This window comes from Tamandua tetradactyla, chromosome 21 (genome assembly GCF_023851605.1).
Source record: "Tamandua tetradactyla isolate mTamTet1 chromosome 21, mTamTet1.pri, whole genome shotgun sequence".
NCBI lineage: Eukaryota > Metazoa > Chordata > Mammalia > Pilosa > Myrmecophagidae > Tamandua > Tamandua tetradactyla.
In genome coordinates this window covers 35,731,780-35,757,012 of record NC_135347.1, presented here as the reverse complement: position 1 = coordinate 35,757,012, position 25,233 = coordinate 35,731,780, and the positions used below count along the sequence as shown (strand labels likewise).

Here is a 25,233-nt window from a genome sequence, read left to right as displayed (position 1 = left end):
GGAGAGAGGTGTGAAATATCAGTGTTAACAATGGCCTTTTCCCACCCGATGAGACAAAGAGGCAAGGACCAAGTTATTTTTCTGACAATGAGCATTAAGGAAAATCCTTGAGGCTCCTAAATCGCATGGACTAAAGGACTTCAAGTGTGAGGACCAGCCCCACTGACATCACAGATCCTTCCTGCAGTCACAATGCTGCTGGGCCAACCTTGCGAAGATGCCCCAGAAACAAGAAGACTGGTCAGGATGCAAACACGATTCCCTCGTAGTTTGGCTTTCTAAGGAAAGCACAAAACAAAACCCTGTTCCCTTTTAAAAAATCAAATCAGCGGACAATAAAAGCTGGGAAATCAAGCTTCATGAGTTCAGGTATTTGTCACGTAGATAACACAATGTCTCTAAATTTCACATACTGCATTTTCTTACTTACATGTCTTATTACATATAATCAAAGTAATAAGTCCCGATGGAGACTCTGAGATGGTTTGAGCTCCATGAAGTGAGAAATTATTTCCTATTAGTTTAGAACTGTTTTATCTAAATGAGTGCACAGATCTCAACAGAGTTTCCAAAATGTCTTATAGATGTGATGATATGTCTTGGCTGACTACAGGTGTGAAGGGGAGTAAGAGAGAGGGATAGCTGGGGTAGCAGGGCAGAGAAGAGGGGAATTTTAAAACAAATTGGAAGCCTCCCTTTAACCTTAGCCATACGTACAAAAACTGCCCACAAAAAAAAAAAAAAAGAAAGAAAGAAAAAATTACCACCACTACAAACATTCACTCGCCATAGTTCCTGATCTGACGCAGCATTCTGTTGCCTAGATACAGATGTAAACAAAAGTGCCTCCCCGACAGCCGAGGAACAGCTGGGTGAAACCGATGGCCCCCTTCCTGGCCCAACCAGTGACCAAGAAAAGAAAGCAAGTACTTTAGATATTTGTATCAAAAATAGAATATTTTACTCAGCTTCTCTAAAGCTTAGCATTGCTATTTTAAGGAATACCAGAAGGGTGGTTTTCTTTTAGCTCTTCCCCTATTTCCTGTTTATTGTGCCTTGATTGAGTGACTGATGGCAGCACAAGCTGAAAAGGAAAAAAGGTCTCAATTTGTGAATGCATTCTTTGGACTGACTTTTAAGATGTGGGGCTGAGAAGATTAACAAAAATTTGATAATGATTTATTTTTTATGAAGATTCAAAAGGAGCCATGACAAACTCAAGGTGTAGAGTATATCTTTAACAAGAAAAAGATAATCACGAAATAGAAACTTATTAATACTTGTTCTATGTTCCTCATTTATTAACAACAGCATTCAAAGCAAACACTGTTTTCAGACTTCGTTAACCTCTGATGCAAGCTATGGTTATGGAAAGAGCACTGGAAAGCTAGCACAGTATCACGCACTGATTTTAGTATCTTATTGGCTGTATCACACGCAGCTGTGTAACTTTGGATAATCACCTACCCTCTCTGCTTCCTCTTTTGTAAAATAATGCTAATTAGGCGTGTTATACAAAATCGCTGTGAGGTTTGAATGAGCCACTTTAGTGCTTAGCAGGTAGGAAGAACTCAATAGTAGCTGTGGCATGATTATCACTACCTTATCTACGTGATCTTGAGCAAGTCCATTAAGTCTCTGATGCTCAAATTTCTCATCTATACAATAATCCTTTTAAATTATTCTGTAATATGGAAAGATTTCAATTACTTAAGGTAACTAATATCATCCATAAGACAGAGACAATGATCTCCACCTTACAGGGTTGTTGAAAGAATGAAATCACATCACATACATGAAAGTACTATAAAGCCATAAAGGACTATGGCACTTAAAAGTATTATCCTGGAACTGATAATTATAAATAAAGTATTATTTACATGGAATTATTATTATGGAACTAATATTTATAAACTGTTATTATGTAGAATTATTATTATGGAAAGTAAAGTATTATTATGGAACAAGAGAAATCTGGCACAAGTTAAATTCCCTTAATAATAGCTGGAGACAACAATTCTACCAAGTGGTTAGACCGATATAATTTTGTTATAATCACAACCTAGGCAGTGGATCTGGAGTGGAACCGAAGTAGTTCTCATGTCCAAATAGCAAAATTATAAAAATTTAAATATAATTTGGGCTTAGATACATGAAATATTGTATAGAAAAATGAGGAAATAAATTTGCCACAATGTTAATGGATTTTATTATAGGTGGTAAAAACACCGATTTTTTTTGTATCTTTTACTTTTCTATATCTTTCCACATTTCCCAGCATCAACATGTTTACCAATTATCATTTTTAAAGTGTGTGTTGTGGGTGTGTTTTTAAGAAGATGCTATTTATGGTCTTCCAGATAAAACATTAAAAAAAAATTATAAACCAAATATGCATCTAATTGTTACACTAAAGAAGGAGAAAGGAAGACTATAGCCCAGTAATTTAGTGACCTGGGGGAGAATTCATCATACTCATTCATTCCACAAATATTTATAGAAGGCTACTGGGTGCCACATATAAAAGGTAGAGGGCAAGCAGCCTCTGAGGAAATACCAAAGCCAGAGTCCAATAGGCCAGGGGTCATGGTGGAAAAGTAGGAAGGACAAGCTGGTATAAAGTAAGGGAGGAGCCCAGGGCCCAGCAGGCAACGAATGAAAACAAACCAGGCCTGAAATCAGTCAAGTCTTCTCGGGAGTTAGGGTTGCTGGTGTCATGTGGGGACCTGGGAGTCCAGTGGATCAGTGTCCCCAGCCTCTAGGGGAAGACCTGGGCCAGGAGCACCAGCCCCATTGCAGACCCAGTGGGCAGTGGGGAGAGAGGAACTAAAGCATCGTCATGGCAGCCCCCGGGCTCCATCCTGGCTGCCCACCGCCATGTGGGCGGGGTCAGGAAAGCCTGATCATTTTGTTCTTCTTTATTAGTTTCCTTGCTAATGGATTCACCTTTTTTCAGCTGTTTTTGGAGGAGCGTGGTTGTCAATTAAGTTTCTCAGGCCCCAAATTAAGAAGTGGTGGTTCCTCGGATATTTGCAAACGAAATGATTTCTGTTCATGGGTCTTAACATAATCTACCCACCATTACAGAATACAATAATATAAACCAATATATTTTGGTCAGCTGAGGTGAGGTAAAATATCACCCATACTTTCTCTGTTGAATCCAGTTCAGTGACAGGCTATGAAAATTAGAATAAATCTGTGCCCCTGTTGTTAGACTTACAGAATTAAAACGAACATCAGAATTAGAAGTATTTTCAGCAAATACAAAATAGTACATTTGGTATACTCTTTTCTCAGAGAAATGCTGCAAAATTATGAATGTTCAATACTAATAGAACTTTCTAGTTGTATCATTTTCTTGGACTTGAAGTTGTCAGTTAAGTGTTCATATGGCCACCTGTATTTAATACTAGTTAATTAAGTAAATAGCTGTGCTATGTGCTTTTTACTCTTTATTGAATATAGTAAACTGGCACCCAAATTTCTTAGAAAACAAAAATATTTGGATAGACAAGTTTTCCAGTTTTCAGCTTTGTTTTGGTAAGGTAGATGATTGCCCTTGGAAATCAGGATGTCAGGAATACAATTTGTGAGGACTTCTCTAATAACTCAGTCAATGATTATTCTATATTTCATTTAAAATTTATCTAGGAATAATCTATGGCTTTGAAATTTCCAAAAAGTTTTTCCTGTGTATGATACCAAATCTATGAAATGCAGCTCTAGTTTCTTTCCAGAACTTAATTTTTATTTTAGTCATTAGCATTACAAATAGGACATACTCGAGATTAATTGGGCTGGTGGTCTATGATCTAAGAATGTATATTTAATTTAAAAATAAAACATTTATGTAAGTAAAAGATGGATATGATTTCCCTATAAAGTTCTATGATATATTTTAAATCCATGACCTTTGTTTTAGGTAAGATTATCTCCAGCCAAAATGTCAACCAGGAATTCTACAGATCTGGTTGAATATGTTGACAAGTAAGTCTGTAAATTACAACTAATTTTAACTATTTACTATATTTAATAATTCCATCAAAATTAAAGTGCCTGAATGAGAACTTTGAGTTCCTCTAAATTAATCCTCTGCTTTCAGAAGAGACTACATTTAAACCACCTCAGAATGATGAATTTCTCTATCCTAGTCCTTTGTGACTGAAAGAGATAACAGATTTCACTGCTTCCTCCTTAAATAATTTCCACTGGTCCCTGTAAATACATGGGTAAAATGATACAACATAGCAGTGAGTGATAAGCAACAAGATCAGATAGCGTTAACTATGACTTTCAAAGTTACTAAATCAATCTCTTGACCTTTCATGACAAAACTCTGGAAATTTGAAATACAACATTTTGTTTCTGCTATTTAAAGTGACACTTCTGGAGCTCATACAGGGAAGAGCTACAGAATAGAGGCAACTCTGGGACTTGGGAAATACAATCACACGGCTTTTTGTTTTTGTTTTATTGTGAAATATAGCACATATACAAAAAAAGCAATACATTTCAAAGTGCATTGTAACAAGTAGCTGTAGAACAGATTTCAGAGTTTGGTATGGGTTACAGTTCCACAATTTTAGGTTTTTCTTTCTAGCTGCTCCAAGACATTGGAGACTAAAAGAAATATTGATATAATGATTCAAAGTCATAACCTCTTGTTAAATCCTGTATTCTCTGTTATAACTCCTCCTGTTACTTTGATCCTTCTCCCAGTCTTTAGAGGTATTTAGACTACCCATTCTAACTTGATTTCATGTTGGAAACAGCTGTTGATAATATGGGAGAGGGGGACAGACCTGGTTGATGTTCTGCAGAGCTGGCCCCTCTGCATTTCAGGACTTATCTGGCCTAGGAACCCATCTGGAGGTTGTAGGTTTCTGGAAAGTAATCACAGTGCGCAAAACTTTTGTGGAATCTCAGATAGGGCCCGAGGTGTTCTTTAGGATTGGCAGGAATGGTTTAGGTTGGCCAATACTATTTCTTAATTTGGACAGATGTGCCACAGCAATGTGAGCTGGTAATGTTGAGGGACGTTGGGTGGAGGGTGAACGGCTTTTCCATGAGGCTAAAATTATCCAAAAATAAGTTGATTAAAAATAAGGTTTTGGTTAAAATGGACAGAAACATACTCAATTAAATTGAAGCAGAACTGTGGAAATCTCTTTTTCCCCTCTCTTTCAAGTCTAAAACAATTTTTTTTAAAACCTCCTTTCAGGAAATTCTTACTTTTACCTAAATCAGAAAGACAAAATCGGAGTTTCTATTCATTTAAAGCATAATAATTTATTCTGCACTAAGGTATTCTCTTTGGGATCTATGGTGTGTGGCATATTTCTCAGAGACTGGAGCCTAGCCATGCTTAAAATTTTTTAATCCTTCTCTCCCTCTCTACATTCACTCTCTGCCCTCCGTACCTGTAACCCCCCCTCTCTGTTCCCCCCTTCCCCCTCTTGTTGTAGACCGCCCATTTCCGTAGCTCACCACTAAACCGCAAGCCTTCCTGTTATTCTCTTCACTCCTCTATACCTAACCTAAGCCCTCAGCCTAGCAACTGCCTCCTACCTTGTGTGATTGGCTGTCCCTTCCTGACGTGTGCGCCCAAGACTCCACCCCTCCCCGAGAGTACTTAAGCCCCACGCTTACCCCGCTCTGGGTCGTCCGAGCCCCGGGGTCTTCGGACCCCAGACGTCTCACTCCTCGGGTTCCCGGGTGGCCCATCCCGGTGTGTAACAATAAAAGCTTTAACCCATATCTGGCCTCAGTGAAGACTTTACTCGCTACCGCAGGCTGGGGAAAGCGCCGGCTTCAGCTTACCCAGGTTAATTCCCTGCGAGCTCGCCCCAAACCCACCCAGTGTACCGGTCGCGGGCCCGGCTGAAGCTATCAGCGGCAATGGTGAGCCTTCCCCGCCCCCACCTCTGTTGGAATTCTGCTACCATCTCCAAGACAGATTTAGTGTCATCCTTGCAGTGGCTCCAGTCTTTCAGTCATGAAGGATCAAATATGTCATCACATCTGATGAGAAAGATAAGAGACGGTTCAACTTTCTTTAATTGGTCAACACTTTTAGGGTGTCAAAATCTATTTTGGCATTTTTGAGCCTCCCTACCACCCAGTTAAAACCGAAATAATTTTGAAGTCAAGAAAGACCTGTTGATGACTAGTGATTTAAGCATGGCACTTAGATTCCTGAAGAACGTAAACAGCTGATGTAACTTAACTAATGACCTCTGGGTGTTACTGATTTTACACTATTAAAAATGTCTTCCTCCCTTCTCTGACATTGCCAGCATTTGCAATGTTAGGTTGCATCATCCCACTTAATAGAACGCCATGTTTCCATTTGCTTGGCCTGAAATGGTGAAATCATCCATGGCTCCTCATTTTCCCTCACATGCCCTACCTAATCTGTCAGGAAATCCTATTGACTCTTCCTTTAAACTATAACCAAACCTGATCCTGTCTCCCCACTTCTGTTGCTGTCACTCTGACACAAGTCCCCACAGTCTCTCCTGCATTATTTTAATAGCCTTCTACTGGCCCTTCCTTCTGCCCTTGCCTAAATCAGTCTCTCTCTCTCTTTTAATATTTTTATTGACAAATCTTCACACACATACAGTCCATTCATGGTGTACAATCAGTGGCTCACAGTATCATCACATAGCTGTGTACTCATCACCATGATCATTTTTTAGAACATTTGCATCACTCCAGAAAATAAATAAAAACTCATACATCCCATAACCATTACCCCTCCCTCTCCTTGACTGCTAGTATTTCCATCTACCCAATGTATTTTACCCCTTATCCCTCCCTATTATTTATTTATTTATTTTTAAAATTTTTTTTATTAATCAAAAAAAGAAAAGAAATTAACACAACATTTTGAAATCATTCCATTCTACACATGCACTCAGTAATTCTTAGTATCATCACAGATGTATGATCATCATTTCTTAGTACATTTGCATCGATTTAGGAAAAGAAGTAGCAAAACAGCAGAAAAAGATATAGAATGTTAATACAGAGAAGAGAATTAAAATAATAATACTAATAAAAATATATATATAAAAAGGAAAAAGAAAAAAAACAAAAACAAAAGATACAAACACACAAACAAACAAACAAAAAACCATATTTCAGGTGCAGCTTCACTCAGTGTTCCAACCTAGTTACATTACACCCAGGTATCATTGTGCTGTCCATTTTTGAGTTTTTGTACCTAGTCCTGTTGCAAAGTCTGTATCCCTTCAGCTCCAATTACCCATTATCTCACCCTGTTTCCAACTCCTGCTGGTCTCTGTTACCAATGACATATTCCAAGTTTATTCTCGAATGTCGGTTCACATCAGTGGGACCATACAGTATTTGTCCTTTAGTTTTTGGCTAGACTCACTCAGCGTAATGTTCTCTAGGTCCATCCATGTTATTACATGCTTCATAAGTTTAGTCTGTCTTAAAGCTGCATAATATTCCATCGTAGGTATACGCCACAGTTTGTTTAGCCACTCGTCTGTTGATGGACATTTTGGCTGGTTCCATCTCTTTGCAATTGTAGATAATGCTGCTATAAACACTGGTGTGCAAATGTCCGTCTGTGTCTTTGCCCTTAAGTCCTTTGAGTAGATACCTAGCAGTGGTATTGCTGGGTCGTAATCCATTCTGCCATTCTATGTCTTTTGATTGGGAAATTCAGTCCATTAACTTTTAGTGTTATTACTGTTTGGATAATATTTTCCTCTACCATTTTGGCTTTTGTATTATATATATCATATCTGAGTTTCCTTCTTTCTACACTTTACTCCATACCTCTCTCTTCTATCTTTTCGTATCTGACTCTAGTGCTCCCTGTAGTATTTCTTGCAGAGCTGGTCTCTTGGTCACAAATTCTGTCAGTGACTTTTTGTCTATAAATGTTTTAATTTCTCCTTCATTTTTGAAGGACAATTTTGCTGGATATAGGAGTCTTGGTTGGCAGTTTTTCTCTTTTAGTAATTTAAATATATCATCCCACTGTCTTCTAGCTTCCATGGTTTCTGCTGAGAAATCTACACATAGTCTTATTGGGTTTCCCTTGTATGTGACAGATTGTTTTCCTCTTGCTGCTTTCAAGATCCTCTCTTTCTCTTTGACCTCTGACATTCTAACTAGTAAATGTCTTGGAGAACGCCTATTTGGGTCTATTCTCTTTGGGGTGCGCTGCACTTCTTGGATCTGTAAATTTAGGTCTTTCATAAGAGTTGGGAAATTTTCAGTGATAATTTCTTCCATTAGTTTTTCTCCTCCTTTTCCCTTCTCCTCTCCTTCTGGGACACCCACAACACGTATATTTGTGCACTTCATATTGTCATTCAGTTCCCTGATCCCCTGCTCAAGTTTTTCCATTCTTTTCCCTATAGTTTCTGTTTCTTTTTGGAATTCAGATGTTCCATCCTCCAGTTCACTAATTGTAGCTTCTGTCTCTTTAGATCTACCATTGTAGGTATCCATTGTTTTTTCCATTTTTTCTTCTTTGTCCTTCACTCCCATAAGTTCTGTGATTTGTTTTTTCAGATTTTCTATTTCTTCTTTTTGTTCAGCCCATGTCTTCTTCATGTCCTCCCTCAATTTATTGATTTGGTTTTTGAAGAGTTTTTCCATTTCTGTTCGTATATTCAGCATTAGTTGTCTCAGCTCCTGTATCTCATTTGAACTATTGGTTTGTTCCTTTGACTGGGCCATATCTTCAATTTTTCCGAGCGTCATCCATTATTTTCTGCTGGTGTCTGGGCATTTGATCAGATTTCCCTGGGTGTGGGACCCAGCTGGTTGAAAGGTTTTTCTGTGAAATCTCTGGGCTCTGTTTTTCTTTTCCTGCCCAGTAGGTGGCGCTCGTCTGTCTGCAGGGCAGTCAGGCTGGGAAACCGCGCATGGAGGCAGGGGTCGCTGGCCGCCGCGGCTTGGGGGAGTGCCAGTCCAAATTGCCCAGCTGGCCCGAGACACCAAGCGTGACGGGAGGGCCCCGCTATCCAACGTTCCCAGTCAGACCGGGGAGCCACGTGCGTGGAGGGGACCCCAGTCACCAGCCGCCCCAGCCGGGAAAACGCGCGCCCCTCAGGTATCTCACCGCAGCAGATTCTCCCTGCCCGTTCAGCCGTTCCAGAATGGGGTACACTGTCTTTTTGGTCTCTGTCGTGACTCCAGGAGCTGTTTCGTATTGTTTCTGTTTCTTTAGTTGCTTTTCTGGAGGAGGAACTAAGACCCGCGCGTCTTACTAAGCCGCCATCTTCTCCGGAAGTCTCATTTATTTATTTTTTAATCCACATTTTTTACTCATCTTTCCAAAGCCTGGATAAAAGGAACATCAGACACAAGGTTTTCACAATCACATAGTCACATTGTAAAAGTTATATCTTTGTACAATCATGTTCAAGAATCAAGGCTACTAGAACACAGCTCAACAGTTTCAGGTACTTCCCTCCAGCCACTCTAATACAACCTAAACTAAAAAGGGATATCTATATAATGCATAAGAATAACCTCCAGGATAACCTCTCAACTCTGTTTGAAGTCTCTCAGCCACTGAAATTTTATTTTGTCTAATTTCTCTTGTTCTCCTTTTGGTCAAGAAGGCATTCTCAATCCCTTGATGCCTGGTCCCAGCTCATCCCGGGAGTTCTATCCCACATTGCCAGGGAGATTTCTACCCTTGGGAGTCAATGACATGTTTTTGAAACATGCACATTGTCCAAAAGAGCCCAAAATTTCAATCTGTAAAGATGGCATCACAAGGCAATGCATATTATAATTTGAGAGATATTCTAGTCCATATGTCAGAGGAAGATTTGGTCTGATGCTTCCATTAATGTTTTCAGGTTGCTTGTGCTTTAGCCTCAGTCCTTCCACTAATTTACTGTGTGACCTCAGTCAGCCTCATAACTTCTCTGGGCCTTGCTTCTTTTATGTGCAAAACAAAGTGTTTGTTCTAGAAACTCTCTAGGGTCCCCTGCAGCTTTAAAATAATTCTGACTCTAAAATATACATCATTATCAAGGAAGAAAAAGGACCAAACCAATTAAATGGGCCAATGTGAAGAGAAAAATCTAAATTCTGGGCTTGATTTTTTTTTTTTTTTTCAAATCACCTTTAACAATGAAGATGATAGAATTTTACATTCACTGATTTACACAGCAACATTTTCACAAGTAAGAATTTCCCCAATCTTTAGCCAGTTGAATTTAATGCACTCCAAATAGTTTGACCACATTGCATTTCAGGATGCTCATAACTTGTATTTGATTATGTGATAACACTTTAAAGAGAATAGAAGACTAGGGGAAAGAATTTTTGTTTAATGTTTAAAAATATGACAGTTGTATAGATAAAATTTTTTCTGCATTAAGGAGAATGAATGTGATATGTATAAAAATAGTTATCATAAATGGATATGAGCTTAACTTACCACCCAAGGAGTAAAGGGAAACTTGTTCCTCCTAGACATCTGATTCTTCACACAACAAATGGAAAATAGAATTCATTCTTCTGATCTGTCAAATTCCAACATGAACCCCAGTGAATTTCTTTAGTCCTGCTGGTTACCTACATTCCCAAAGATGAAAGATAGAGCCAATTCCTGGGAGAAGGGAACAAACCTAAAAAGAAATCCAAGGACATTTTGCCATTTCTTCAATTCTGGAGAAACTAAGACAAAGAGGAAGAAATATTCTATAATTTAAAGCAAAGCATGATGAAGGCTGTCTGGATCTGGCCCCAGCACTCATTTCTCCCTTCATCTCTCCATGCCTTCTCTTGCTATCTAAGCCCTATATCTAGAACTTTCTATTTTCCATCAGGAAAGTTAGTTCTTTTTTCACCTTTCCCCTCTAATCAATCAGAGCAGGCTGAACACCCCCCATTCAGGGAAGTCTCTTGCTCTATGCTTTCCGATACACCCTATAGTAACCTGTCTTGGTACATTGGATATCAATTTTGGCAAATTGGAGTTGTCAGATTTAGTGAAGAGTAATGATAACACAAGCGAATCCTTAGAGCTCTGCTTGAATTGGATCATCAAATTCAGTAGACTCAAGGGTAGCTGATTAACTGGAAAGGTAGACCTTTGACCATTTCAACAATCAGTGTAGACATTTGAATTGACATGTTTAATGCAATAAAATAAAGAACAACAGCTGTTAAAATAATTTCACCCTTCAACTCACAATATTCATTGGGTGGCAACAAATTTATTAATATATAAAAAGGGTACTGAGACAAGTAATAGTCACTATCCTTTAATTAAAGTACCTGAATAGATATTTCATGTTCTCCCAGATTCTGCCTTATAAACAAATCTATGTGGGTATATTTCTAGGTAATACCAAAAACAAATAACCCCCAAAAAGCAAAAATTCAGCAACAAGAGAGGCAATACCTATCTATGAGAGAGAATTGATTAGAGATCTTCTTGGCCTCAAGCAGTTCAGACCAGCATTTGCACTTTATTAGTATATATTAGATGTTAGATTGTATTAATAATCAATGAGCCAGGGGGAGGTGAGATGCTTGAAATCCTATAGGACAATTTTGATGACATTAATATGATAGCAATAAATAATTCTGATTCTATCTGGACTGATTTGAGAGTCTCTAGATGGAATTAATATTGAGTTTCTGCTGCCTGTTGAAAAGGTGCCCAATTTCCTGAACAAAAAGGAGATGATGGAAATGAAGTTGTTTTTATTGAGGAGCTATTTGGGCTGAGCTATAGCCAAAATATATTTCAGGAATTCTCTCAGGAGAACACTTTGGGAAAATGAAGGCCTGGCTGACAGCCAAACAATGATATTTAAAATTTGGATACATCAAACTTTCAGTTGGTCAAATGGGCAAAATAATAAATGATTAATAATGGCTTCTTGTTAGTAGAGCACGGCACCTTCAAGGTTCAAAAGGTATTCATTTTCAAGGTTTTCTTCTTAGTAGTGTAGCAGAAATTATATTACACTGTGATGCACTGCCTTTGTTGCTGCCTGATGAAGATGGATATTTCATATAACAATACACAAAAAAGAAGACAAAACTCTCTTGGTTTAGCTTTCTGTGGGATAGGACATATTAGATTTGGAGAGCTTTCCAGTTTTACTTTCTAATGATGTTTCCATCTTTGAAGGCAACTAACTCCCAGGTGAGAAAACTCAAAATAGTCTGCAGTTTATGAAGAAAGGTACTGTGCTGGCTTGAATCTGTCATGTACCCTACAAAAGCCAAGTCCTTTAATCCTCATTCAGTATTGCTGGGTGGGATCTTTTCTCAGTTGTTTGTATGGAGATATGACCCACCCAGTTGTGGATGGTTTCCATGGAGAGGAGTCTCCACCCATTCCCTTTAAGAGGGAACCATTTTGGAAAAAACTTTAGAGCTGACAGAACCCACACAGCCAGAGACCTCTGGAGATCCAAAAGGATAATACCCCTGGGGTAGCCTTATGAAATTAGGAGAGAAAGCTACCAGATGTTGCCATGGCTCAGCTTCCTAGCTGAGAAAGAAATCCAGATCTTTATTGGCCCTGTCTTTAGAGTTAAGTATCTTTCTCTGGATGCCTTAATTTGGACATTTGCACAGCCTTAGAACTGTAAGTTCCAACTTAATAAATTCCCTCTTTAAAAGCCGTTTCATTTCTGGTATATTGCATTCTGGCAGCTTACAAATCAAAACAGGTATCTACGGGCACTCAGGGTTTTTAGCAAGTTTTTTATTACCCAGTGAACCTTCTCCCACCCTGCACAGTCAGTCCCTTGGCCCCACCAACCACAGACATTGCTAAAGCTTCCAGTTCTTACTCTGTGTCAAACCTTGTGTTAATCATCTCATTTAATTCTCACAGTGACCCTGTAAGGCATAAATTACCCCCATTTTAAAGAGGAAGATCCTGGGACTCAGAGAGGGTCAAGTAATTTACCTAAGGTCACACAGGTACCAAATGACAGATCCAAGATTCTACCCCAGGAATCTATGTCTATTTTCTTAGCCACTACTCTTATCTATACCTCCTGCCACCTGGCCTCTCAGCATGTGCATGTGCATACGTACATGGGAGCACACATGCCTTGGCACACACACATGCACAGGGATGTCTTCCTCTCTGGTTCCTTCCATGCAGCATGGAAGCTTCTGGTCATCCTCTGTGGGTCCCAGTTTTAGTTTGCCAAAGCTGCCAGAATTTAACACACCAGAGATGGATTGGCTTTTAATAAAAGGGATTTATTTCGTTAAAAACATATAGTTCTTCAGAGGAAAGGCAGCTAACTTTCATCTGAGGTTCTCTCTTACGTGGGAAGGCACAGGGCGATCTCGGCTGGCCTTTTCTCGAGGCTTCTGAGTTCCAACAGATTTCCCTGGGGGTGATTCCTTTCTGCAGCACCAAAGGCCTGGGCTGAGCTGTGAGTGCTGAGATGAGGTACGTTGAGCTGCTTGGGCTGTGCTGCTTTGAGCTCTCTCATTTAAGCTTCCAGCCAATTAAATCAACATCATTCATTGCTGCAGGCACTCCCCCTAGCCGACTGCAGATGTAATCAATGACAGATGAGCTTCGCATGCCATTGACTCATGTCCACAGCAACAGAACTAGCCACCTTCACCTGGCCAAGTTGATACCTGAATCTAACTACCACAGTCCCCCTCTGTGGTGCATAGGGAACCTAGGTCCACAGCATCACAGCTGCATCTGGAAGGAGCCGCCATCAGCCACACTGCAGTGTTTTGTTGTCTTCTCTCTAGCATCTTCTTGCTGCCCTCCTCCACACAAACTCATCCCCTTCCACCCAGGAGGCTCTCTGGATTCATCCCACATCTAAGGGCTTCAGCTCAAGGAGCTGAAGGATGGCTGAAGCCAGCCTCAGGTCTCTCAGAGCAGAGGAAGCCTCTCTAACTCTAGACCTCAAAGAGGATCCCTAGGACTCCAAGGAGAGAAGTTAGCCTAGCAGAGGAAAGGGGACCTGGATGGAAATTACATGACGTCATGAGCAAGCTTTTTTTTTTTTAAACATGGGCAGGCACTGGGAACCGAACCCGGGTCTCCGGCATGACAGGCAAGAACTCTGCCACTGAGCCACCATGGCCCGCCCAAGCTATATATTTAAAAGGAGAGGGATAAATACCTGGGCCCTCTGAGAAAAATGCAAACATGATAGGAAGCGCCACTAATTGGTCTAGACAAATCTGCTGTGATGTAGGAGAAAGAGCCAGAAGAGGCATGTTAAAATGTTTCCCAGCTGAGTTACTTATAATCTCCAAGTTTTCCTCCTAAATTGAGAAAAAAATTACTTATGTCACCAGGTAGTTGTAGGGATGAAATGAAATTATGTTTATGAAGGTCATATGTTGACTATAAGTACCCTACAGAAATAATAAATTCCTTGCATTCCCCCGGGTTAGTCTCCTGTCAAATGACTTACCATCTAATCATTATGAGCATTATGATATGGGCACAGGGGTATGACATTTAGCCATTACAAAGCACTCAGATACATTATATAAATTGATCCCCTCAGCAGATTGGGTAGGGTAGAGATCCTTATGTCCACAGGACAGAGAAATGGGCCCTTTTCTGGGTTACCTAAGAGAAATTAAAGGTAGTGAGTGGCAGAAGCAAACTTGAACTCAGGTCTTTTCATACCAAGTACAGTGTCTTTACCCCAAACACTCAGATAAATAATACACACCCACAAAAATAACAGTGTAACATGGAAAACCACCTCAAGAAAGCTAGGAAATGCTATAGGAACTCCAAACATCATCAGAACAATTTGCTGCCACAGTTTACACATGCTTAACCCAGACATCCACCATCCCTCATGCACACAGCAACTCTGGAACCCATGCGAACCTTGATGCCAGTCATACCACATACATCATTAATTTTGAACACTTATTGGATTTCACTAAACATGGGGTGTTTGTCTCATATAGTGAAGAGTTTCCACAGGTAAAGATCCGCTACCAGTCTCTTCGTCCAGCTCTCTTCTCAGCCACGCCACTATCTGGAGTCCTATCCTCTCCTGGCTCTCCCTGTGCAAGCCCAATCTCACTGGCCTTGATCTGCTTCTTTCTGGACTTAAATTTCCTCCCTTACTCCCCAGAGCAGTCAACCCTACATAAAACTCAGCAATGGAGGCTTCCACAGCTATCAAAACCCATCTGCCTGAAAAGGCAGGGATAGTTATAAAAAAAGCAATGGAGACACTGTGGAAAATACATTTTCAATTGCACTGCTACACACACATACACACACACTCACAGATATTCTTGTGAGACATCAGGATATTCTCTGAAATTTCACTATATATATATATATATATATACACACACACACTATATATATATACACACACACACACACAGAAGATTCTATGCCATCAGAATATAACTAGCCTTAATAGATAATAATAGATCTCACAGAAATGTAGAACATTGTCTTCAGTTCTGCCCTTTTGTGTTTCTAGAAATGGGTAAAATTTTCAAATTTCTGTCTGAGTACTGCAGGTTGCCAAAATGGTTATCAGAATCTCCTAAATAAATTTAGTGCTCTGCTCACAAGGACAGAACAGGCAGGGAAGTGAGAGCCTCAGTGTACGGATGCATCTGCCAGCTACAGCACAGCTGGTGAAAGTCACATCGAACTTCGGAGAGAGAGAACTCAGAGTCTGTAGAAAATCTGTTCAGATTCATTTCCCAGCTACATAATCAATGGTCTATGTAGAGCGTATATTTCTCTCTGAAAAGGCCGCTAGGTGTTTTTTCTACTGTGGTTAGTAACTCCATCTGGACTAGTCTTGAATATTCAGTTTTTTCTTTCCCTTTGCTGCTAAAGTTAAATGTAGATCCCTTTGATGGAACATACTAAGAAAACAGTGAGATATTTTTTATTTACTGAAAGAATCAGGGTAGTCACATTTACTACTGGTGAAAGCCTCAGTTTTTTAACCTTTTAGACGATCTGATAGTTTGAATAGTATCTTCAGTAATTTCTCTTGCAAGACTACTTGTTCTTCCAATTGTTGATTTAGAAAGGCCAGCCAGAAACCGCATCCTCTTTCCTTATGGCAATGAAATAGGAAAAAATATATAAGCTCTATGTTTATCTGGTAGGAATCTTGTAGATAGAACTAAACACAACATTTGGTATTTCATGAAGCATTATTAATAAGCAATAATAATACCACTCTAATCAATAACAATAAAGTACAGATCTCCATGGTGACAAAGAAAGTTCAAAAAACAAAGCTTTCCATTTAAATATAAATTTGCTTTTAGAAATCAACTTTAAAAACGAGTAAGGAAAAAGAAATAACTACAGTCTGGCCTTGAAACAAGTCACTTGACGTCTCCCTGGCTGCAGGCAACCACACGTCCCTAGTCCTAAGTGCAGCCCCCTTGAGGCTTCCATCAGTGCCCCAGTTAGCAACAGCAGCCAGGCCAGAAGGAGCGACAGGACCACAGCCAAGCATCTGAGCAGAGGTGGCAGCCCAGTTCACTGGCCCCTCGACAGGCCTGGGGCTGCCTCCTTATTGCTTTTTCTGGACACAGTCCTGACATCAGCCAACCCCTCCCTGTAGAGTGAGTGTACACGAGCCCCTCATAACCCTGGGAAGCAGGGCAGCTGCATGGCAGTAATTCCACTGCCCCCTACCATAGCTGTTCATTTGTTCTACCATTTAGAACAGAGAGGTGTACAGCAGAGTGGGCCCAATTGAGCCCATTTAAAGATGAAGGAACTGAAACCCTTCATTGGTAAGTGTGGAGCTGTATTCTACCCTCAGCCTGCCTTCTTTTCCACCTGACCAAGCTGCTTCTGACTGTCTATAAAATTTGAGGTCTCCTATTCCATATTTTTTTTACTCTTCAGCACTTCATTGTATATCCTGACTTATATTAGTCACTAACTCGCAGGCCAGTCTTAAATAAATCAGTGTTCAGCCTTCAGAATGTATTAGAATCATATAAGTATTTATTTAGAATACATATTCTTACTTTTCCTCAATTGTCCAAAGATTATGATTTAGAATGGTCAAGGAATCCCCACTTTTAATATCTGTACTGCCCCACTCCTGGTGATTCTAATGCAAGTTTCCCCATGAGAAATGCTATATCAGATTAAGTTCCATTAGGGATGTAATCATTATATATTGTAGGCTGGAGTAGATATTCAGTAAATGTTTACTGACATTTCTGTTTCAGCTAACATTTTTTATTGGTCAGGTATTAGGTACAGATACAGTGCTTTCTGTTGTACTTAACAGAAACCCAAACCAAAAAAAAAGAAGTCTTAAATATAAAGATACTGATTAGCTCACATGACAAAAATAATCTAGTATGTTAATTCAGAGGTTCAACATCATCATCAAACACCCTTCTGATCTCTATCCTTCCTCCCTGCCATCCTCTTTTCCTTCATGATCACAAGATGGCTTCAAAAATTCCAAGCATCACACTCAGACATGACAATATCCAGCAAACAAGGGAGAAGTCTCCTCTTAATGCGTCCCTTCTTCAAAGAAGCCTTCCCCAGAAGTCCCACAGTAAGTGCATCTCTTTGGCCAGAATTGCTTTGCATGCTCCTATAGAAACCAAATGCAATCTTAACACACAAAAAATCAGACCACCACGATTAGCCTGTCCCCTCCCTCACCCCCTCCCCATCAAAGGACATGGAGACAGAAAGATGAACCAAATCAGGAAAAAGGGAAATGGCTTTTGGGTAGTAACCAAGTCTGCCACATCAGGGACACTTAAGAGAAAACTTCAAATTTTTGAATGCAGCATAATTAGTATGGGATTGAAGAGTGAAGAACAAATACCTTTTCACCAGCAACTCCAGACTTCAGATTATCTAGAGGCCAGAGAGAAGCACTAGCTCAAAGAAAACAATGAGCACGTCTGCAACCCCCCCGGTGGGCTGTGCCACTGTCAGTAGGGCCCGCCGTCCTCCTCGCCTCTGCCTCTGATTCAGGGCAGCAATGTCAGCACATTTGCATTTTCGAGGAATGGATTTCATAAATATGAGGTACCATTTGGTAATTTTCCAGAAGAATGTTTTTGAGCAAAATGAGTGGTAGATGTGCAGGTGATAGGAAAGAGGAAGACAAGCCTGAAGCTTTTTTTTGGGGTGGGGGAGTGAGATTCGGGGGAGGGGGAGGTTCTGATCCTTCTGATAATTATGCTATAAACCTTCAGGCTCCAACAACTTGCAGCTTTGTGGAACTATTTTGTTCTCCAGTTTTCCAACAATTGAGCCTTAAGGGAACAGTCAAGCTAGAGAAATTAGTCAATCAACAAATATGTATTGACCACCTACTATAGAAAGTGACTGAGGGGAAGCCTTCTTTGAGGAGAGGATACTGGAGTTGAGACCTAAACAATAAGAAGTAGACAGCCATGAGGTAACTGCAGAGAAGAGCATTCCAAGCAGAAGGAACAGCAAGTGCCAAGATGCCGAGCTGAAAACTAGCTTGGCATGTCTGAGGGACAGAAAGAAGGTTCATGTTGTTGAATGAGAGCAAATGAGGGGAAGAATGGAAGAAGATGAGGTTGGGAAGGAGAAAAGGGAATTCACTCTCAGAGAATGGGAAGGCATTGGAGGGTTTTATAATAAGCCCATACCATCATTTTCAGTTTAGAATGCTGTGCTAGCTGTTATGTGGTGGTGCAATCTCTGTTAGAAGGCAAATGTAGAAGAGATGATGGTGGCAAAGGCCAAAAAACAAAGAAATGAGGAAGCAGTGGATTTGGAGCCTGGAAACACACAGTGTGATGGTTTTAAAATGTTCACAAATTATATGCTACTCCACTCTTCAAGAAGAGAAGCATAATGTCCCTCCCCTTGAATGTGGGCTCTATTTAATGCCTTACTTTTAAGGATTAAAGTAAACAAGTATATTTTACAAAGAAAAGGACAGTTTAGTATAAGGGCAAAGAAATGATAGCCCCTGTGGCATTAGTATAATATTTCTTCCCTTCATAGATGAACTTGAAGGAGCAAGCTACTTTTGCTGTTCTTTTCCTGACTTGCCATTCACTTCTCACTCCATGACTTCTGTCTCCCATTCCACTGAAACTGCTCTTGTCCCGGTCACCAATATTCTCTACATGCCTAAATTCAATGGGTACTGCTCGCTCCACTTCTCATTTGTCAGGGAGATAAGAAACTGCTGATGATTTTCCTTCAACTTGACACTTTCTTCACTTGGTGTCTGGGGCACCAGTCTCCCTTCATTTTCCACTTACCCCTAAGCCTCCTCCTTTTCAGTTTCTTTCCTACTCTGGATTTTCTAAGCATCAGCGTTCCCCAGGGTTGGGCTCTGGTCGTCTTCTCCTCGCCAGTGGTTTTCAACATTGGTGCGTCCCAATTCTTCTGAGACTCACCAAACAGCTGCCGTATCTGGGAGGGGGTGGGAAGGTGGGCACTGGGGTGGGGAGACTCTTTTTTCTGAAAGCTACTTAAAAGATTCTGAAAAAGTTTGTCTCTACCCCTCCAAGCCCCACCCCAAACACACACACACTCCTGTTCCTGGTTCCTCCCGGTCATTCTTATAGCAGCCCTGATGTTTCCTTTTCCTGCCCAGGGGTTGCTCCTTTCTTCCCATCATTTCAAACACCCAGAAAAGTGAGCTAGAAAGCAGACTGAACACCCAGCTTTTTTCCCTAATTCTAATATTTAATGGACTATTATAGAAAAGATGATTATGAGGGATTCTGAGTTAGAGAATGTCTGAGAAGCCGGCCAGACTAATACACACACTCCTGCCACTTCAGGTCATCTCATTATCCTCATCCAAGGCTTCACATGCCATTTTTTTTTTCTGGTATCATCTAAATATCTATCTCCAGCCCAGACCCTTCTCTTAAGACACATTTCAGACTGTTCACTCGACATCTTCATATTAATGCTCTATAAATATCCAAATTCATATTCTTCCCCATAAACCTAATTTTTTAAAAAAATTTTCACTCTTGATGAAAGGCATCATCATTCATTAAGCCCAAATCCCTCTATAAGATCCCAGGTAAGTTTTTTTCCCTAATTCTAATATTTAATGGACTATTATAGAAAAGATGATTATGAGGGATTCTGAGTTAGAGAATGTCTGAGAAGCTGTCCAGACTAACAACCCTGCAGCCATGAATCAAAAAAACTGAATCTCTTTGATTAGAACCATCCTTTTTTTTTTTTACCTGCTCTATCACCATTTTACAGGATAAGTCTTGCATAAAGTCTTACATTACAATAATGTAAAACCAGTGTTTCTTAAAGTGTGTTCTATATACAACTAGTTTATATAGGTTTTAAATAAAACTCTTAAAACAGAGTGTTGTCAAATTGTAATTGCATTTACTTTTGCAACTTTAAATTTTTTGGAAGTTTTATTTTAAACATCTTTATATGACATCTGATACTTATCATGGAAATTTTCTGATTTTACTTCCCTACCTATAAGATAATAAATCCCCTAGAAATTTAATAGCATTCCAAAAAAAATCTAAACTTCTTAACTCTGAGTTATAGAGACCTAATTGAATATTATTATGTTCATGTACGCAAAGTGTACCAGCATGAAGTGAGAAATTAATGCACATGACATCTTCAGGAGTGACCTGTGTTTGAGGACAATATAATCAAATATTAGCCCATGGGTCTGCGTGGCCTAGGACCAGTTGCTTACTCCATAAATTATTTTCCTTATCTGTAAACTAGAACAAGACTGTTGAACATTAATATGCTAATGCACAGTGAGAATCACCAAAAGAGGGATATTGTATGTAATGGTTTCCGAATTTATTTGGTCACAATTATTTTGTGGTGACCTATCTGGCTGGACTAGTATTCTAAGAAAGACACTTTGAGAAATCCTCTAACATGGCCACTTTTGCCTTTTTAAAGATATAAAAATTCAGATTGTCTTTAGGTTAAAGTAGTATTTTTCAAATAGAGATGTATATAAAGTTATTTTTAATACAGGTGTATTTAAAGGCACACCTTGGAAGATGGCTTCCAGTATCTTCTTTCATGAATCTCCCTACTCCTGTCTCTGCACACACACCAATTTGGCTTGAAAATTTACTAGCATAGTATATAGAACAAGTCTCGGTTGGGAAAAATGAAAAATGCATGATATAAGATGAAGGCTTAAGTCAGATCTGCTTTTTAGATGAGACATAAACCAAAATCCGAATAATTCAGGTACTCAAAATCTAGCTAAAATCCTGGGGGATAAAATAAAGTAGTAGAAGTGAGGATGCAAGTGCTGTTCCTGGTTCCTCCTGGTCGTTCTTATAGCAGCCCTGATGCTTCCTTTTCCTGCCCAGGGGTCGCTCCTTTCTTCCCATCATTTCAAGCACCCAGAAAAGTGAGCTAGAAAGCAGACTGAACACCCAGGAGCGCACCGTAGCCTTCCTCCTTGAGCAAGCCTTCCGAATCAAGGAAGACATCTCTGCTTGTCTTCAGGGGACCCATGGCTTTCGAAAAGAGGAGTCACTTGCCAGGAAGCTACTGGAAAGTCATATCCAGACCATTACCAGCATCGTCAAAAAACTCAGCCAAAACATTGAGGTAGTTCTCCATTTCCCATATTTAGCATCATTGCTTGACAAAGAATATCAACCACCAATGTTATTTTTCAACTAAGAAACGTGTAGTCATTTTTTTTTAAGTTTAAATTATTACAATTTAGATCTTACTGGGGGAACTGCTCAGTTTTCCAATGCTCATTTATGCCAAAAGGTAGAAGGAACATCTATTCAAAGAACCTGTATTGTATATTTATTTCATGCCAGCAAAGACAGACATTTACCATTATGCCAGATATTGTGCTAAGGTGCTAACTGTTGTCCAAATCACCAGGATTCTATTATCAATGTAATCATTTCAAAAAGAGGATTTTATACTCCTGGCTCAGCAGGTACATCACAATCTGACCCCCATTATCTCTCTGACCCCATTTCCCATTCCTCTCGCCCTCACTCTGGCTACACTGGCCTCTGGCTAGTCCTAAGAACATAGCAATCATGCTCTAACCTCAGGGACTTTGCACTCGCTCTTTCTTCTAGCTGAAGTGATCTTTCTCTACATATTCCTATGAATTATTTTTCATTTCATTCAGGTCTCTGTTCAAATATCATCTTATCAGAGATAATTTCATTGAAACTTAATAAAATAGCACACACACACCCTGCCCCAACAGTCTCAATCTCTTTTAAAAGCCTACTTTATTTTTTATCTATAGCACTTACTACAAACTAATCAGTTCTATATATTTGTTTATTGCTTGTTTCCCCTTCTAAAATGTCATTTCCATATGGGCAGGGATGTTGCTTTGTTCCCTGCTAAACCCGCAGTGTACACAACAACAGTGTCTGATATGTAGTATTTTCATAAACATTTCTTAAAAGAGATGAACGATTTTTAAGATGTTAAAGGAAAAAGTTTCTGAGGAAAAAAAGGAAATGGTTGGGTTAAATCAATTTAAACAGTTCTTTTAAGAGTTTTTGAAGTGCTAATGTGCATGATGCATTTGGGGCAGCTACTTTCATACAAGGATTCCAGGGAATACATTTTAAGAAACTGGACAAAAATGTGTGGAATTACCATAAGATCTGACAAAAATGTACTCCCACAATAATATTTGCCCTTTTCTTCTATCAGAGAGAATACCAAACATTAGGATTGTCCCAGCAATAACTTCCTCATGAATTTGTAATTCAAGATATTTAATAATTTATTTTTTTATCTGTTGGGTCTAGCAGGTGCCATAATGCATTTGAAAGAATGTGGAAAGTTAAAAACTCTTAGTGAACTTTTAAAAGGCACTTTATTTGTATTTAGTTAAATTGAATTGATCCCATTGCCTGAATTCAGTGCCACTTCCCAAAGTGGTCAAAGATGTTTGCAGTCATAACGATGTGCCACAAAAGTGACATGAGAGGCAAGAGGCAGGATACCTTTTGAGATGACCAGAATATCATGTAAATATAGAAAGCACAAAAATAGCATCCAAATTTAGAAGGCAAAGCTCTTGAAATTGAGAAGTGAATGACATTCTTAGAAACATCAAAATGCTGATTAATTTGTACAATTCATAGAGATGTACACTTTGATTTGTGTATTTTAATGCATATTGATTATATATAAATAAAATAGCTTCCATATCTCTAGAAATCTAGCTAAGAGCTTCTCTTCCTATAATTGATTGTCTTAGTTTAGCTCTGAAGACAGACAAAGCAAAATTGTTATCCATAAACTATAAAACTTCAAAAAAACCCTGCAATCCTGCTAAGGATTTGGCATAGGGAAAACATACTAGAAGTATGGATAAATCAATGAGGATGACTGAACTGATTGTGTGGGAAACTGAATTAGAAAATATTCTAAAGGCTATAGAAAATATAGTTCAAACTTAATGAAGAAGAAACCTTGTTAGACCACCTTTAGTAAATAACTTAGACTACAAAGTAATCAGCACTTTGCAGAGAAGTGGATGCTATTCAAGTGTTTTAAAAAGAACTTAAATTTAGTGAGGTCAACCCATCCACAAAATAGATCCAAGAGTGAGCTAAGGTAGTTAAATTGCTTATTCCTTTTCAAAATTAAATCATTTCCTTTTTTAACCTGTGAACTGATTATACTTTTTAAAACTATTTTAACCCAAAAAGGGGGAATTTTATGAATGGAATTGCTTTATGGTGGCATTTCCCCATTTATAAAGGCAATGCTTGATAATTGCAATAATTTTGAAAGTTTAGGGGAAAAGTTTAAAACTAGGGAAAAAATCTTCTCGCAATTCTACTACCAAACGGCAATCTCTGTGAATACCCAGACATGTCTCCTTCTAGTCCTTCCAAATATTCCATTTAGAAGACTGCATCTACATTTGTAAACACAGTTTTTAATATGAAATTATATCATAAACGCTTTTTTTGGGGGGGGGAGGGGTCATGGTCCGGGAATTGAACTCAGGTCTCCCGCATGGAAGGCAAACATTCTACCACTGAACCACCCATGCACCCCTATAAACTCTTTTACGTGTCATTAAAAGCTCTAGTGGGTGTATAGGTGATTCAGTGGTAAAATGCTCATTTGCCGTGCAGGAAACCAGAGTTTAATTCCCGGACCATGCACCTCCCCACCAAAAAAAAAAAGCTTTTGCATGGTTTATGCACTATGATTTGCTCAATTATTCTCCTAATGTTGAAATATCTTTGTGCATAAATATTTTATTGCATTTGGATTGTTTCCATAGTGTATACTCTTAAAAGTAGAATTACCAGAGTATGAATACTTTTAAAGCTCTTGATGTGTGTTGCCAAATTGGATTCCGGAAAGTTTATACTAATTTACACTTCCATTAGCATTATATGAGACTTTTTTCACTGTGTCTATGCCAGTCTTGAGATGTATTGGTGCTTTAATCTTTGCTAATTTGATTGCACAGAAATAGGATAGATCTTTGTCACTTTTTCTCTTTTTACTGAAGGTGTTGAATCCACCTTTTTTTTAAAGTGACTAACAATTTGCATTGCTTCCGTGAATAATCTGTTTATGTCTTTTGCTAATTTATCATTCAGGATTTTGGTGATTTTTAGTTTCTTGATTTGATGAGCTCCTTTCATATTAGGGATAATAACCAGGGGCTTCTTGGTAAATGTTTAATAATAAGCAATCTGGAGGGTAAACCCAGCTGGTTTGTAGGGTTTGCCTATTTCTCTGGTGTAAACACTCCTGTTGTGACTGATTTCAAACAACCCACGTGGTGTCACTGAACACAGGGACAGGAAGATACATGCATGATCAGATGCACACCTTTTCTAGCACACCACTGAAAACCCTGGCAATAATATTTGTTGCAAATGTTTTTCCAGTTTATTGTTTATATAGTAAATTGTATTTATAATGTTTTTAAAACCTTTTTATATAAAGTTGAACTGTCTAATCTTTTGGTTTGTTATGTCTCTCACTACTTTTAAGATTAGAAAGTTCTTCATTCAGCAATGAGATACACCGTATTATCTTTCATTTTATGGTTTAATTTTTTGTTTATATTTTAAAACCATTTTTTCTAAAGTTTATTTTGATATATGACATATGGTAAAGATCTAAGTTTGTTGCTTTCTGACTAGGTAACCAGAGATGCCAACACTATTTGTGAGTTTTTCCCCCGTGATTTGTGAGCCTCACGTAGATCATATTCCTTTCTT

At 39.0% G+C, this 25,233-nt stretch overlaps 1 protein-coding gene across 5 annotated transcripts in view; it reads left to right on the top strand.

Moving 5' to 3' along the window:
* The first annotated feature begins 195 nt into the window (after positions 1 to 195).
* FAM81B (family with sequence similarity 81 member B) overlaps positions 196 to 25,233 on the top strand; it is a 55,399-nt gene continuing 30,361 nt past the window's right edge. The window contains exons 1-4 of one of the 5 annotated variants that reach the window (XM_077139130.1): positions 196 to 369; positions 825 to 922; positions 3,926 to 3,990; positions 21,349 to 21,592. In XM_077139130.1, the coding sequence (XP_076995245.1) occupies positions 360 to 369; positions 825 to 922; positions 3,926 to 3,990; positions 21,349 to 21,592 (417 nt within the window). In that variant the 5' untranslated portion in view covers positions 196 to 359. The remainder of the gene's footprint in view (positions 370 to 824; positions 923 to 3,925; positions 3,991 to 21,348; positions 21,593 to 25,233) is intronic. The other 4 variants (XM_077139129.1, XM_077139128.1, XM_077139132.1 and 1 more) reach the window with 4 other exon arrangements.